The sequence below is a fragment of the Physeter macrocephalus genome, chromosome 13 (genome assembly GCF_002837175.3).
Source record: "Physeter macrocephalus isolate SW-GA chromosome 13, ASM283717v5, whole genome shotgun sequence".
NCBI classification, from domain to species: domain Eukaryota; kingdom Metazoa; phylum Chordata; class Mammalia; order Artiodactyla; family Physeteridae; genus Physeter; species Physeter macrocephalus.
The window spans coordinates 9,715,494-9,731,073 of record NC_041226.1 but is presented as its reverse complement, the minus strand read 5'-3'; the positions used below and the strand labels follow the sequence as shown (position 1 = coordinate 9,731,073).

At 33.1% G+C, this 15,580-nt stretch overlaps 1 protein-coding gene across 7 annotated transcripts in view; it reads right to left on the bottom strand.

Moving 5' to 3' along the window:
* Window positions 1–1,145: 1,145 nt before the first annotated feature.
* Window positions 1,146–15,580, bottom strand: part of PDS5B (PDS5 cohesin associated factor B) — a 228,564-nt gene continuing 214,129 nt past the window's right edge. For 3 of the 7 annotated variants that reach the window (XM_007105442.3, XM_024125886.3, XM_007105443.4), the window contains 8 exons: window positions 15,154–15,273; window positions 14,077–14,139; window positions 13,358–13,503; window positions 11,247–11,352; window positions 6,057–6,496; window positions 5,856–5,966; window positions 3,166–3,301; window positions 1,146–1,702 (listed from right to left, as the gene is read on the bottom strand). In XM_007105442.3, coding sequence (XP_007105504.2) covers window positions 1,667–1,702; window positions 3,166–3,301; window positions 5,856–5,966; window positions 6,057–6,496; window positions 11,247–11,352; window positions 13,358–13,503; window positions 14,077–14,139; window positions 15,154–15,273 — 1,158 coding nt within the window. In that variant the 3' untranslated portion in view covers window positions 1,146–1,666. The remainder of the gene's footprint in view (window positions 1,703–3,165; window positions 3,302–5,855; window positions 5,967–6,056; window positions 6,497–11,246; window positions 11,353–13,357; window positions 13,504–14,076; window positions 14,140–15,153; window positions 15,274–15,580) is intronic. The other 4 variants (XM_055089322.1, XM_055089323.1, XM_055089321.1 and 1 more) reach the window with 4 other exon arrangements.

The window sequence follows — 15,580 nt, the reverse complement described above, 5'->3', positions numbered from 1 at the left end:
CAACTTGGAAATATACCTTAAACATAATGGCATATTAAATGAAAATGCTCCATTATCCACTGTGATAAATTTAATAAGTTAGAATATGATTTTCTTTTCTGATGGTAACCATGAAAAAATGAAAGAACAGCACCTGAAATACTAAAATGAATTTAGGAAAGCATTAAGTTGTAACCTATATGTTTTGGTTGAAAATACAGTTCATAAAACTGTATAAAGGATGCTACCTTTGTTTCTATATTTTGTAGATTACAACAAAGAAAAGAAAAAAGATATGCTCTAAACACAAATATATTTCCACTTCTCCCAGTCTGGACAAAGTGGAATTTCATTCAAAGTACATAAGATTGTGATACCTACAGTAGCTCATATAGTTGGATATATCACTCCCATCCTGTCCCTCCCCCGCCCAGAAACAATTTTTGGCTCCAAAATAAAGTACAATAATAAACTCTTGATGAAAAACTATGTTATGGGGCAATCTATCATATACTATGGCTAAATACCAATTTACAGAAAAGAGCACATCCCATTTTCAGCACTTTTCATAAACATGCAACTCACTATAAAATACAAAACACTTGCTTTCAAGAACAGCTTTATAAAGACACACTGCATCAATAAAATTTTTTTCTTTCTGATTAACTTTACACTGTTATGGAGAACTGAAACACTTCTAATGTGTATATATCAGATTTTATATTATAGTGTAATAATTTGCATTTTCTGCACATAATGTTCAAGAGGAAATATCTATACACAATAACATTCTAGACTATTAAAAACTAATTCAAACTGCAGAATTTTATTGATACAGTAGATTAATAAAAACTGAAAAGGGATGATAAAATGGGATAAAGAATTCAGTACATTATTTTATAACACACTCTTTAAAATTATAATATTTTAAATCTCTCTCTTTTTAAAATTTTCCTTGCCATGGAAGGCCAGAAAATTCTGGGACCAATACTGAGGTGTAAAATAATCAAACAACTTCAGGACTATTCCACAGTTTGCGTGGCGTCCTCCCATCAGAGGCATTGTTCAGGTGTAATGGCAGACAATTTAGCACCTCTGAAGATTAAGGGTGCCCAGGAGTAAACACTAGGTAAGATACACAAGGGAAAGAGATCATTTTAACTCTCCAACAAATTGTGACATCAAGAAAATGACACCATTTGTTGAAAAAAACTTTTCACAGTAAAACTGCAGAGAATACAAATACAAACACTGACAGATTACTGCTTAAGATCTATCCTAACAAACTCTTTTCAAATCAATAGATCCAATAAACAGCTGGGTACTGTCAGTTTAAAGCCGCAGATAAAAGCTATACAAGCACTTTAGAAGTCAGAAACATTAAAAAAAAAAAAAAAAAAAAAAAGAAAAAGAAAAAGAAGAAGAAAAAATATATTTACAAGTTTCTTCTTTATGTCTACATAGCCATCGCACATTAGACTTTTTCACAAGACTCCATAGTCAATGTTATCACCGTGCGCATGGCTAAAGCATGTGACCACAAATACATGAGGTCATCAGAGTAAGGTCCAACTGTCCACTCTTCAGCAGTCCCATTTTGTGCATCAAAGGCTTTACTCAGCCTGAAGCTTGACAAAAAATTATTTTTTTCAAAGCTTTCACATAGAAAGTTATTAATGACATTTGTTCATCGCCTTTCTCTTTTAGAACTTCGCCGCCGTACCTTGAAAGAAATATCACCAGATGCTTAATTAAAATGGGTACATATTAATTAGACACAGCAGTAGTTATTATTATTTTTTAACCAATCATTATTCTTACATGTTCCTGATTTTCTTTGCTTTTCTTTCCTCAAAACCTTTCTCCTATGTTAACTTTCTGCCTTGACATCACATATTTAGACGTACATAATACATGAATGCCCATAAATAGCCTTTCCCAGGAGAGCAAATGAGAGAACTATTTTACTTTTCTATTTAATAATTTTAAAGAGAAATGAACAGAAGTCAATGCCAACAGCAAGAAAAACAATTGCAAATATCACCTTTTTACTTATGTTTCTGTAGTAAACGAAAACATTTGATATTTATGAATTTAGGCTTACAGCTGTCTTTCTCAGAAAACAGCTATTGAGTTTGGATCATAACAATCAAATACATATAAATAATCTGAAATTCAGACATATTACCACTTACTGGCAAGTACTAATGAAAGCATAAAACTTTAGTTCAAAAAAGATCAGTATTAACAAGAGGAATATAAATAGAACAGGATTTTAATTTAATTAATTTACAGTATAGTTTTTCTTTGATGAAGACATCAGTCACTATGTACAACTCTTCAGCCTTATTTTTACACCCCCCAAAAACCCTTTACAAACAAGCCCAACTAGGTTTGAGACCATAATTCAACATATTTTTCTGTGGTCTTAATTCATTCACATAAATGCATCCTGATGCAGATAGAAGTGCTGATTATATTAAATAGGACAGAGGGGCAGGGATCAACCCTGGGACCTGATCAAAGAACACAGGTTTCTCAAACAAAGATGGCTGGCTGAGCTGACCCAAAGATTCAGCATTAATGTTAGGAAGATGACAGCTCTTACTTAAATGTGTTAATTATATTTCTTCCAAAGAGAAAAATCTGAGATGTAACCAGCAAAACCATTCATTTCTTTTAAAAAAAAGTATCTCAGGAAGCATCACATTCCTGCTTCTGTAAAAGAAGTGTCTATTACCAATTTTATGAATTCCAAAAGCTAATTTTAGTTAAAGGCAGGATTTTATTCTATACAACTAACTACTAGTGGCTAGTGGGAAACTCAAACAAATACTTACGAAACATAAACAAGAGTATATATAACAGATACAGGGAGAACTTAAATGCGTAAGGTGTTGACATCAGACTGCCACTTGTTCCTCTCTGCATTCAGTTTTAAACTGGGCATTTACACTTTCACTAGGCTACATCTATTATTCTCACTTGGTTTCAGGTTTTCACAAAGGATATAGTCTCCACTATCTAAGCCGGTAGATGAAACAACACTATAAACTAATGAAGAAAAATATATAAATATTTAGAATTATTAAGTAACAGCAAGTGCTAAATGGAGCTGACCAAATATTTACCAACTCTAATTCTATATTCCATACTATTACACATGGCACTTTCATAAACACATACATTTACTGCAGACACTTCTTCTTCCTCTGTTTCTTCCTGTGGATTATCATCGACAGGAGAGCTACCCTGAAACACATCTACTTCTTCACTTGAATCATTTTCTTTAGTAGCGGCTTGTTTGGAGCGTCCTACACGGCTAGAGTAAAACACATGTAAAATAAAATGAACATTCTGATCCTTAAGTGGTAGGTTACTTCATAACAGGAAATGCTTTAAATATTTCACAGGCTTTCATTTATTATCATTTTTATTCTCAATTACCTTGTAAGCCAAGAAATATTTTTCTTACATTCTGAACCCTAAACAAGCACTTAATCCTAGAATCTTACATATAAAAAGATCTACCAAATAACAAGTCAGTATGACCGAAACCAATACCATAAAGGATTTTAACACATAACCCAAAGTCTACTCTTCCTTTTATCCTTCCCAACTCAGTAAAAGGCTGAGTTGCTCAAAGCAGAAATTTTATTAGAGTCTTTCGTCATAGTCTACCACTCTTTATCTGGCCCTAAGATTCTACTTATAAAGAAATCTCAAATCCATTCATTTATCTCCATCTTCATTGTTACTACATATTTCTAAACCATTCTCATCTCTTGGCTCTTCTCTCTACAAGTAATCTTTCAAAAATGTAAAAACAGCTGATGCCACGCCCCCTACGTACTGAGAGTAACTGCATAAACCTCCTTAATACAGCATATAAAGCCCTGCAGTCAGGCCTTGCCTACCTGTCCATTCTCATCTCTTTCCACTCCCCAGTTCCCCACAACTACAATACATTAATATCCTTGCCTTCCGTCAGCTCTCTGAATTTGCCAAGATTTTTCCCACTTCAGAACCTTCCAAAACAGTGTTCCCTCCCGCTGAAATGTTCCTCTCCCTACTCTCTATCAGTCTAACTCCTACTATTCTCAAGGAATCAACTGGTCACTTTCCGAAGAGAAAACTTCCCCAATTCCCCAGCCCTGTCATTACATTCTCTTACAGCACCCTAACTTTATCCTTCAGGGCATATATCACAATTTATTATTCCATATTTATGTGTGATTATTTAATGACTACATGCCCATTTAGATGGTAAGTCCTATAAGGGTAAGAATCGTGCCCGTTTCGTGCCGCTATATTCCCTAGCACCTAGTACTCTCTGAAACAGGAGACACTCAAAAATATGTAACAGATGCCACCATTTACTTAAATGTATCTCTCTTGATAAATATTTGTTTTTTTAATTAAGAACTTAGCCTATCACTTCTATAAGCAATCGAAAATAGATATTGTTTAATCCATACTCAAACCAATTACTCAAACGTACTTGATTCAGTTTTTCAGAATTAATAGAAGAAAATACAAGGAAAATAATACAATCTTTCTCAATTCCACTGAGGTCAGAACAAGAAAAGAGACAAATCATAACATATGTTATTACATTACCTCTAAAATGGGGCTTCCCAGTGAAAGGAAGTTAGGCTGTTAAGACAGAATACAGAATCTCTTTCTGTACTGATTTTTTAACAGAAATGCTTGTTTGATTTAGAACACTCATGTGAGGAACTTGTGTAATTTTAGGAGGTAACATGATAATCATCTAAGCCCTTAATTTTATGAGGCCCAAATAGGAACAAATTAAAGTTAGGAGCATGAAAGATATTCACCCCATTATATTATTGTTATAAAATTAACCATGGGAATTTAAGATGCCTTAAGAATATTTTTTTTATCAAAAAAACAATGGTTTTCCATGGTTGAATACAAACACATTTATGAAGCTGCCACCAAAATGTACTTACCTTTACTTTTTATCTGAGGGAAAAATTATATGGAAAAATGCAGGAAGTACTGGCTAGACACTCAGGTAACTTTTCCTCTTCCTATGGAATACACAGGAACAGGAAAAACTTTGAAGGTAACTGAGTATTTAACCAAGGTCTGTTGGCAACTCTGAAAAGTCAAGCTACTGAAGTATGGGATTACTTTCAGAAAAATTGCAAAATTTCTAGTAGAAGACACGCTATTCTATTTCCACTTTGAGGAGAAAAACGTGCCAATTTACAAATTACCAACACTGATGCCCCTGTCACTTTAGTAAGTTTGGACACAGATTTGTTACTGTAACTCTCCTATAAACATGTATTTGTGTGAACATCCAAAACTATCTATAGATACAGATGTGTTAATGTGATTAGAAAACAAACAAAATCAAGACATCAAAAACTTGAGATCACCATGTGATAATTTCCACAGACGTAATTTAAGAAAAATGATGCCTGTTACTTTCCGACACGGTTCAAAGAATCAAAGCAAAAGTGTAAAAGTTATTTTTTAAAGCTGTTGAGGAAAGGCATGAAGAAAAATTGTAGCATGGAATGACAAGGTAACGTGGTCTACACTGTAATTATTTAAAAATACTTCATCATCTCTTCAGGTACCATAAAGTATGTATTGGAAATAATAAACTATTTGGTATTCATTTATAAAGTTTTGTCTAAAACCTGTAAAAATGTACAAATGTCACCAAAGGTTGACTGGGTATCAATCACCGAGGTAAGTTTACAAAAATGTTATCTTACCTAGTGTAATGGGGCTAAATATATGGGATTTAAATACAGCCCTATGTATATTTAGAAATTTATGAACCCCTGCAAAATAATTTGAAACTGGTTTGAAATTTAATATTATTTACAACTTACACATTTTTGGGGGGTTGTGATGGTGATGGCGTTTTTGATGGTCTTCCTCGTCCTTTCTGAGGTGTGGATTGTGTGGATTCAACTGCACTAGTTTCAGGAGATTCTGCTCTGCTTTGGGGAAGACCCAAATGTGGATAGCATCAAATTATGATTTATAATATAGTAACTAAATGTATGCAGTTTAGAGTTACACATACTTACCTTTGTTGTGCTCTCCTTGAAGTTCGGTGCTGTTTACTTTTTGACTTCTGTTCTGTGTTTCCACTTTGTCTTTCTTCTTCTTCCTCTTCTTCTGTTGCTGAAGGTCCAGGTTTTTTTTTGCTTACTTTTTTAGAAGTTTTCATTGTTGGCTCTTCTTTGGGGGTACCTCCACCAAGAGGTTTTGGTGGTCGGCCTCTTTTACCTTTTTTTGGTGGACTATTCTGTTCATCCTCATTTTCTAATATATCTTCTTTGAGCCTCTTTTCCTCAGGCCACTGTTGTTCATCTGACTCTGAAGCCGTATGGCCTCTCTTCCTTCCACGCTGACTGCCTTTAGGTTTCTGTTCCTGTACCAACTTAGTCAGGTCATCCATCCCTAATTTCTCCTCTGAATCTGTTACAGGTGTTTTTTTCCGGCTTCTAGGTTTGTCCAATTCAGACTAGGAATAAAAGCCACAATTTCAAATATAAAACTTAGTATGCATTGTTAGTATATGTATTTTTAAGAATCAAAAAAAAAAATCTGTTATCCACTTCAGTCATAAAAATGTACCTAAATAAGGTATAGAGTTCTGAAGTACATCAGAACCATAACTACTTACTTGCTTTTATTAATAATTTTCTAATTTAAAACACTATCTGGGGGTAAGTTTTTATTCTTATTCAAGCTAGAGAGCCTCAAATGAGACCTCTCAAGATCAGTATTTGATTATATTATAAATTTTTGGTGAAGAGTTATTTCATAAAAAAGAACATTCTAAATTGAATGCTTAAATAATGGACAACTTATACTAAAGTATAATGGATCTGTTTTGATAGTCAATTTAAGTAATCCTAATTTTACCACACAATGTATAATAAGACATAAAATATCAACTATGTTATATATATGTCATGCATACACATCATAAAAGAACTATTTTTATTTTATAAATGGAGGTTGCAAGATACAAAAGTTTAAACATATTCATCATTTATTAAAAATTCTGAAAACACTTCTGAATCAAAGATACCACTTCTTCCCAGATACAACTAACAAAAAAAAAATTTAAAAATCAGTGACTTTCAAATTTAAAATAAAATACCAGTCTACATTCACAGAATTTAAGCACTGACCAGCAGATGGAGACTGAGGAAATTCTTCAAAGAAACCAAGAATAGTGCATATGAATTTATAATGCTCTCCACAGGTATACACATGTACATAAAACACATAATATTTAAGTACTAAGTTAATTTCCAAAAGGTTTGTTCCAGTTTACATTCTTAAAAAATCAGTGAAGGGCTTCCCTGGTGGCGCAGTGGTTGAGAGTCCGCCTGCCGACGCAGGGGACATGGGTTCGTGCCCCGGTCCGGGAAGATCCCACATGCCGTGTAGCGGCTGGGCCCGTGAGCCATGGCCGCTGAGCCTGCGCGTCCGGAGCCTGTGCTCCGCAACGGGAGAGGCCACAACAGTGAGAGGCCCGAGTACCGAAAAACAAAACAAAACAAAACAAAACAAAACAAAACAAAAATCAGTGAAAAGAAAAATTATCTAATTACTTATAATTTTTTAATATGTTTAATTAGTCATTTGTGTTTCCTGCCTGTGAACTGCCTAATTATACCCTTGGTATTATGCCCTTTGTCCATTCGTTTATTAAAGTCTGAGTTTTAATCTAAATATTCTACACTTTTGTGTATATTTAAATTTTATTTCCTATTTGTTATGAACTGAATTGTGTCCCCACAAAATTCATATGCTGAAGTGTTATGATACGATACTACTTGGAGATGTGGCCTTTGGGAGGTAATTCAGTTGAGATAAGGTCACGAGGGTGGGGCCTTCATGATGGGATTGGTGTCCTTATGAAAAGAGACACCAGAGAGATCTTGCTGTCTCTCTCTCCACCATGTTAAGAACACAGTAAGAAGGTGGCCATCTGCAAACCAGGAATAGAGCTTCCACCAGGAACTGGATTGGCCCACACTTGATCCTGGACTTCCCAACATCCAGAAATGTGAGAAAATTAATTTGTGTTGTTTAAGCCTCCCAGTCTATGATATTTTGTTATGGCAGACTGAGCAGACTAAGACATTATTATCTTGTTTTAGAGGAGGATGCTGAGTTGAGGTTCTAAACTGTTTTTTCCTACTTCCACTGCCAAACAGACATCTAAGCAATTTCAAAATCACTGATTTGTAATGCTTCCTTTACTTTGCATTATTTTTCAAAAAATAATAATGTTTCTGGGCTAACGTAACAACAGCGCAATATTTTACTAATTATAACTAAGTATGTTTGTGTTTGGTTGGGCTGATCTTATTACTCCTCTTTTTTGCATCCATTTTATTCTTCCACATGGACTTAAAATCACACTGGAATTTTACAATGATATCTTCATTTAGAAAGAACTGTCATCTTTTTAACTCATTTTTTCCATGAAGGAATATGGCATGTCTTCTCTCTCTTCTGTTTTTCAGTTTTGGTATTTTCTCCACATAGGTTCCTCCTACCTCTTTTTAAGGTTATGTTTAGATCCATCTATCTAATTTCGTTGTTGTAATGGTTAGTGTTGTAAAGTAAATCCCCTTTCCCCCAAGTGTACATCTGACATAAAGTAAAATTACCAGAGTAAAATTATAGTTACATATATATACATACATACATATGCCTACACTCTTAGTTTTTCAACTGCTTCCCTTATTTTTTTTAAGAGTACAAAAATAAAAATAAATTTGCCTCTTCTTTTTCATTGTCATACTTTTGGCTCCTATTTAATGTCTTTCAGAACTGGTCAAATATTCTAGAACAATTTTAAACAACAGGCTGTTTTGTTCCTGATTTTTAATAAGAATGTTTCAAGTATTTTGCCTTTAAGAATAATAATTTTGACTAAATCACTGACTACTGATTTAAACAGATAAAACTTTTAGCATGTTAATGAAGTATCTTTCTAGTATTAATTTACAAAGAGTTCATATTTGTCAAGAATGAATTCTAAATTTTATTTATGTCTGCTTGGCATGATCTGAGATTATCTTGTTAGTATTTTTATTTGGGATGTTGATTTGCTTTTTATTCTTTTTAGCATTTAAATTATCCTTGAAATCTAGGGGAAAATAAAGCCCTATAAATAATTGGTTTTAATTTGTTAGTATTTATCTAGAGTTTTGTACATAAATTAAAAATTAACTGTCATTACTTAGAGATGGGAAGAGAAATATTAAATTAAAACTAAACCCTCCAATTTTAAATGCTACAATTCATTCTGACGTCCAAAGATCTGAAAAAGTGGCTGAATTCATTTATGCTCTGGAAAAGGTTGTTGGCAAACCCGAAATTCAATGTCTGTTTTCTTGAGAATATCATAAAATAATCTAAGCTTCCTAAAGCACTACATTCTCTAATTTTTCATTTTGTACCATATTGTTTTCAGAACAGAGGGGGTATAAAATCGAGGTTAGAAGCAGGAAATGGGGAAAATATGTTATTTGTAAAACTAAATATTACAATACAAATGTATATGAAGAATAATCCCTTTGCAGTGAAATTTCAATGTGAAGCTCATAGTATATAAAAAAGACGATACTCTTTCACCATAATCTATTGGTCTTTAAATTGAACTTCTGTCTCATAATGCTCACCTCTTTGAGAATATTTCAGTTGAAACGAGCTTATTAATAAGGTTCTTCTGAAAATGGATGCAATGTTACACAAAAGACAGCCAAAGGCCTTCATTAATTATATAAATAAATCTCAAAAGCTCAGAAATTCAAAACTGTTCTATAAAAAATAGACTTCATTCTGCATTGCTCCAAAAGGTAGAACTAGATATGGAATTTATAGGCTAGCAAAATATTAACCATGCTTCTTAATTAAGGGGGTAGTGGGGAGGGAAAGGAGGCAGTATATGTGGGTATGGGTAGCCTAGCTGAGGTTTCCAACAAATGAAGAGAAATTATAAGCTCTCCACTTAAGGCATTTTCAAGCACCAACTCTCATAAATGATAATAAAGGAATTTCTGCACTAAGTGAGAAGCAGGACTAGAAGACATAAATACCTTTTCCAACTCAAGGATTCTTCCATAAATCAAGATAACAGAATTCCTTTCTGGCTAAGCAACCAATTTTTAATTCTGTTTGGGTGAAAATTTTAAACAGCCAATAAAAATCCGAATTTATAGTATAGTTAGGATTTAGTAAGAATTTTAGAATTTTAATTTTTTTAAGTGGAAAGAGAAACAATCTGCTAAAATAAATTACTGGAGAAATTTGAAAAAAACTGAAAATAATTTAAACTTCTTGGGATATCTAACTTGGGCCAGTGGAAGACAGGAGGGCAAGTTCTATGTCAGAGAAAGCAAATGTTTTTATTAATAACCTTTTGCCTCTATTAATCGAGTAGATTAAAACACATTAACTTTCATTATTATGATAATCATTAATCAAAAATATTAATCTTTATAACAAAACAGCAGCAACAACCATTCATTTGGGCTAATTCATTTATTCTGAAAAACCTTACCAGCTAAGTATCCACACTTCACCGATAAAGGAACTCACTCAGGGAACCTAATGCGTTATTCAAGAAATGTTCAGAGCTAACCTCGAAAGTCAAAATGTGCTCAATTATTAATGCCATCAGGTTGTGTTGCAATACATAACTGTATTCTGTATCTGTACTAAAAGTACCAAATTTGTCTTCAAATGACATTTATAAATTATGCCTATCACACACAACACATCAATATCATTGCTATTAAGATTTTAAAACTAAACAAGGACTTTATGAAAACAGTAGCATTTCCTACATCTACTAGAAACTTATTTAGTAATTAAAGGCTCAAGAAATCAACTAAAGTGAAGGAAACTTTAAGGACCCTCATTCTAGCCTCCTTCTCTAAGGCTAAGCCTAAATTTACTATGTTTAAAAAAAACACAAAAGCCAAGCAGTTCTGAGTATGGAACTGGCATGTTTGATTCCAAAGCTCTAAAGAATAAAGATTGCTTACTAGAATGCCAAGAAACACAAGAGGTTCAATATACTGAAATTACATGGTAGAGGATAATTATAAACTCAAATTTGTGAGTAAAATCAGATGTCAAACTTGAGAGTAAAATTAACTGGTTTCAGTGTAAAAATGATTATTTACATAGCAAAAATTATTACTATTGTACTTATTACAAAATCAAACCAAATATCTCACCCTTACAAGATCAGAGTCGTCTCTCTTGTCACTTTTTTTCCCCGGCAAAGGTGAAGACATTGTGTAATCTTCATTTTCACTGTGATCCATTTCAGAACTATCAAGCCTTTTAATATAGACATTTGTAATTGTTATTACAATCAAATAACCTTAAAAGTTTTTCCTTTTCCCTAGTGTAGCTTTATAACTTTATGAGGAAAAGTTTCATTCTTTTCAAAAAGTATCCATTTTAGTATATTTAACACCATTTGGCTATTTTCCATCATCTTCCCTTTTCATCCCTTCCCTAGATTACTATTAGCTGACTCCAAAGTGGCATTTCCTACCTTAATTCTAGCACCTCTACTCTCCACCAATAATCTGGGCAATCTTTTAAAAGCACAAATTAGACTACTAGACTCCAGAACATCTTCCAGTTTTACTCAAAATCAAACCCAAATTCCTTACATTACCCACAAAGTCCAAACATAATCTGGGTACCTCACACCTTCATCTCTGACCATTATTCTCTCATTCCTACTCTCCAACCAAATTGATCTCTCAAACACACCTAGCTCATTCCCTTAGAAAGAATCTTAGTGAACCGATGGGATTTGGAGAAAAAAAGCAACAAAGGCTGAAAGAAAGTTTAACCAAAAGTAAAGTAGGGAAACTACGAGTCATTTGTTGTGAATAACAATGGGAGATGAGGACTGGGTAAAACTATATAATGGTCTTAAAAACAAACAAGGGAAGCCAATTAAGATTTCCAAGCAATGGAATAACCTGAAAACGTAGCATTTAAAAAAGATTATCTAGCAGTGATATGATATACAATACATAGCCAGAGGAATAAGAAAGGGAAATAGCCAAATACTACAGTAATTAAAGAAAGGGAATGAATGATATGATGATAGCAGAAAAGAGAAGTATTAAATAAACATTGTAGAGAAAAATAACTGGCAAAACTTTTTAGCACAGGGGAAAAATCAAAGACAATTTTGAGGCTCTTAGCCTAGATGGGTGAATTAGATCATCTTTGATTATAACCAGGAATTCAAGGAGAAAAGCCAGTAATTTAGGAAATGAGTTGCTGGAAATGTTTTTGGTCATGTTAAATATGAGGCCATCCCGTAGAAAAATGTCTAAATTACATAGGTAAAGAAGGGTCACTTAGGTATCAGACACTAATATGCATTAAAACAGGAATCTAGGAAAAAAAAAAGAACTTTAGATGTAATTTTTGTTTTAATTCGATTATACTATATATCATTTAATAATTTATTCATTACAAGGAAATTGATAGACATTTTAGAATGTCTCCTCCCTCCTTTACTGATTGGTTATGAATAGTGCAAAAGACAACATAATCTTTCATAATAACTTAGCAAAATGAATAAATGGTGGCAGTTTAGCCTTGTACAAGGCTCTGCTGCTGACAAATGGTATGCTAAGCCCCATGCTAAAACCAGTTAAAGTGTGAATTATTTTCCTTTTTTCTTTCTTAAGAAGAAAAAAAAAAAACTCCTGTAAAGCATAATTCAAAAGTACATTTTTAAACTTTTTTTTTAAACAAAAATGTTTATATATGTACATGGTAAAAGGAATTCAAACCATATCAGAATATAAAATCATCTCCCTCCTACACTAGATTATTGTAAACACTACTAAGACGTTGTGTACTCTTCCCAAAACTTTCTATGCATATACAAGCAAATGAAAATACAAACCCTTCTGAAAAACTCAAAAATACTTTACACTGTTCTATTCTTTGCCTTTTTCACTCAATAATATATTGTGGAAACTCTTCATATGAGTTCATACCGCATCATTTTTTAATGACTATGCATTCCATTTTATGGATGAACTAGACATTTAGTTTGGAAACCAGCTTATGTCTACCAACAATGATTGCCCCAACAAGCTAAAATATGAAAGGCTAAGATGGAGTACCTACCTAAATGAGAAAGCAAATACATTTAACTTGTAAATGGCTACCAGTGTTAAAATAGGAATGTTCAGATATGCACTGATTTTCATTCACTGACATTAAATGTAAATGATGTTATTTTAGATCTCATAGCCTTGATGGAGTCCTTAAATGTTAAGTATGGTATTTCTTATGTACTTACCTTCCTTTTACTCTTCCAGGAGAGCTTGGATTTGAGCTGCTGCTTGCATTGCTTACAGTTTCCATTCGTGATGATTTTGTCTGAGATTGTTTGCCTGCTGATGAAAGCGGCTTATTAACAGCTCCTAGAACATTGGTTGTTTTAGGCTGAAATGAAAAATGCATATCTTGATTAAAACCAAAAGAAGTTTAGATGTAAAGAATCATAAATAACACCTGTCAAAGTATTTACATATACAAATCATGAAAAACTTGCCTATCCTTAAGAAAAATAAGAGTAAGAATTATAAATTGAGTATCACTGAACAAATATAAAACTATATAAACAGAATAATAGTTAAGTTTCTTAGTTACCTGCAGTAAAAGGCTTACACAGGAAGTGAGAGCACATAAAATGTATAGTCAACAATGAAAACTGATAATTAGACTCTTGCTAGGGAAGGACATAAGAAGATGTCATTTCACTTTAATATTTTTATTTTAATATTACAGGATAAGATATTTGAAAGGTCTCCAGGGTTTTACCATAAGCTAAAAAACAAGTTCTATATCTCAGCTTGCATCCATATAGTAAATATAACTATTTCTTACTAGTAAATAGAAGATATCTAATACTTTTGATACATCAGTTTTTAAAGAAATACTAAGTAACATAACTATGCCAACAGTCACACTAAAATAAACTACCACATAAAAATTAAAACAATTTTCAAAACATACTTTTCCAGGAGTGAAAAACGATTTCATTTCTGGAGGCAGATAATTTTTGGTGTTACTGAAGTTCTACAAGCAAGGGAAAAAAATCATAGTCAATGACTACTGAAGCACTGTATCTACGAGGTGATTCAAAAGCCAACAAAGCATAGAGCAGCTTTTGTTTGAAAGTACATTATAAAATACATATTTGTTTAAACTAAATAGTCAGTTGAAACACAAAATTTTAGTCACTGATTTTAAATGCTGTAATAAGCTTAAACTAACCTTGTACTAATTCTAGTACTAACACAACATATTTGAGCTCTAACATGCTAGAGTTCTGAGAGCTCATCAGCAAACACATGCTTATGTAATAATACTCTCCAGGGAAGAGACCTCATATACTCCTATTATCTTAATCACAAAAAGGTGAATGCTTAAAAGCAGACAGTCCCTTTTATTGGATGAACTTACAGGACTGTTCTGATCTCTGTACACTGGGTAAGACGTTAACCGGTATTTTGCTTTAAAAAAAAGAAAAAGGTAGTGGCTGTTTCCTCTCAGTCACTTTAACAGGCTCAGATGCACTATGAAACTCCACGAGAGATTCTAAAAAACACCTTTTTTAGTATCATATAATACTTGAGTTTTCTGAGAGTGGTTTGGGAACATCCCTGTAGTGTTCCCAGGGTCTTTGGCCTGTTTAGTGTCATTTCTCTGCTTGTTTCCCCATACCAGTTAGAAATCTCAAGGGCTTATAACTTCAGACTATCTCTATCAGCATTCTCCTTCCCCTTTTGGATCAATGGCCATTATCTCATAGATTTACAAGCTTTGATCACATTTTTGCCTGTGCTCTTAGACTACCATAAAACTTGGAATACAAACTCTAGATCATCCTAACTCATCTCAGAACCTATTTGTGTCCTCCAGTTTGGCCCATATTCTGGTCTTGAACCACACTGTTAAGACTCACGGCAACCTTTTCATGACATTAGTAGTGGGTCACTTCTTGATACTGATTCTTCGTGATCTTCCCACAACCTAGTGTTGAGAATACATTTTATTTCAACTTATACAAACAAATCCTAAAATAACTACCTTGTCAGGTTGGGTGAAAAAACGAGCTGGTAGTACTGGATCTTTAGGAGATTCCAAACTATATGTGGTGCTTTTTGACATGATGATATTCATGGCAACATCACACACAGTATACAGTTTCTGCAATGGTATTAAAAGAAAATTAGATACTTAAATCAGTATCCTAGACTCTGAGAATTAGGAGTAATTCTAGAACATGCATTTAGTATGCAGTTTTCAGGACAATAGTGTAAGTTAAAAGACTTACTCTATTATTATTTTCATTAGTTTACTAGTAATAGCATTACTACTAATTCTATATTAATTCTATGTTAGTAAGTCTAATTACTACTAATATGAATACTACCAACTATTTATTATACTACTAACAGAAAAGACTGATGTTGTCTACAGAAGTTTCATACCCTATACTCAAATGCTTGAAATC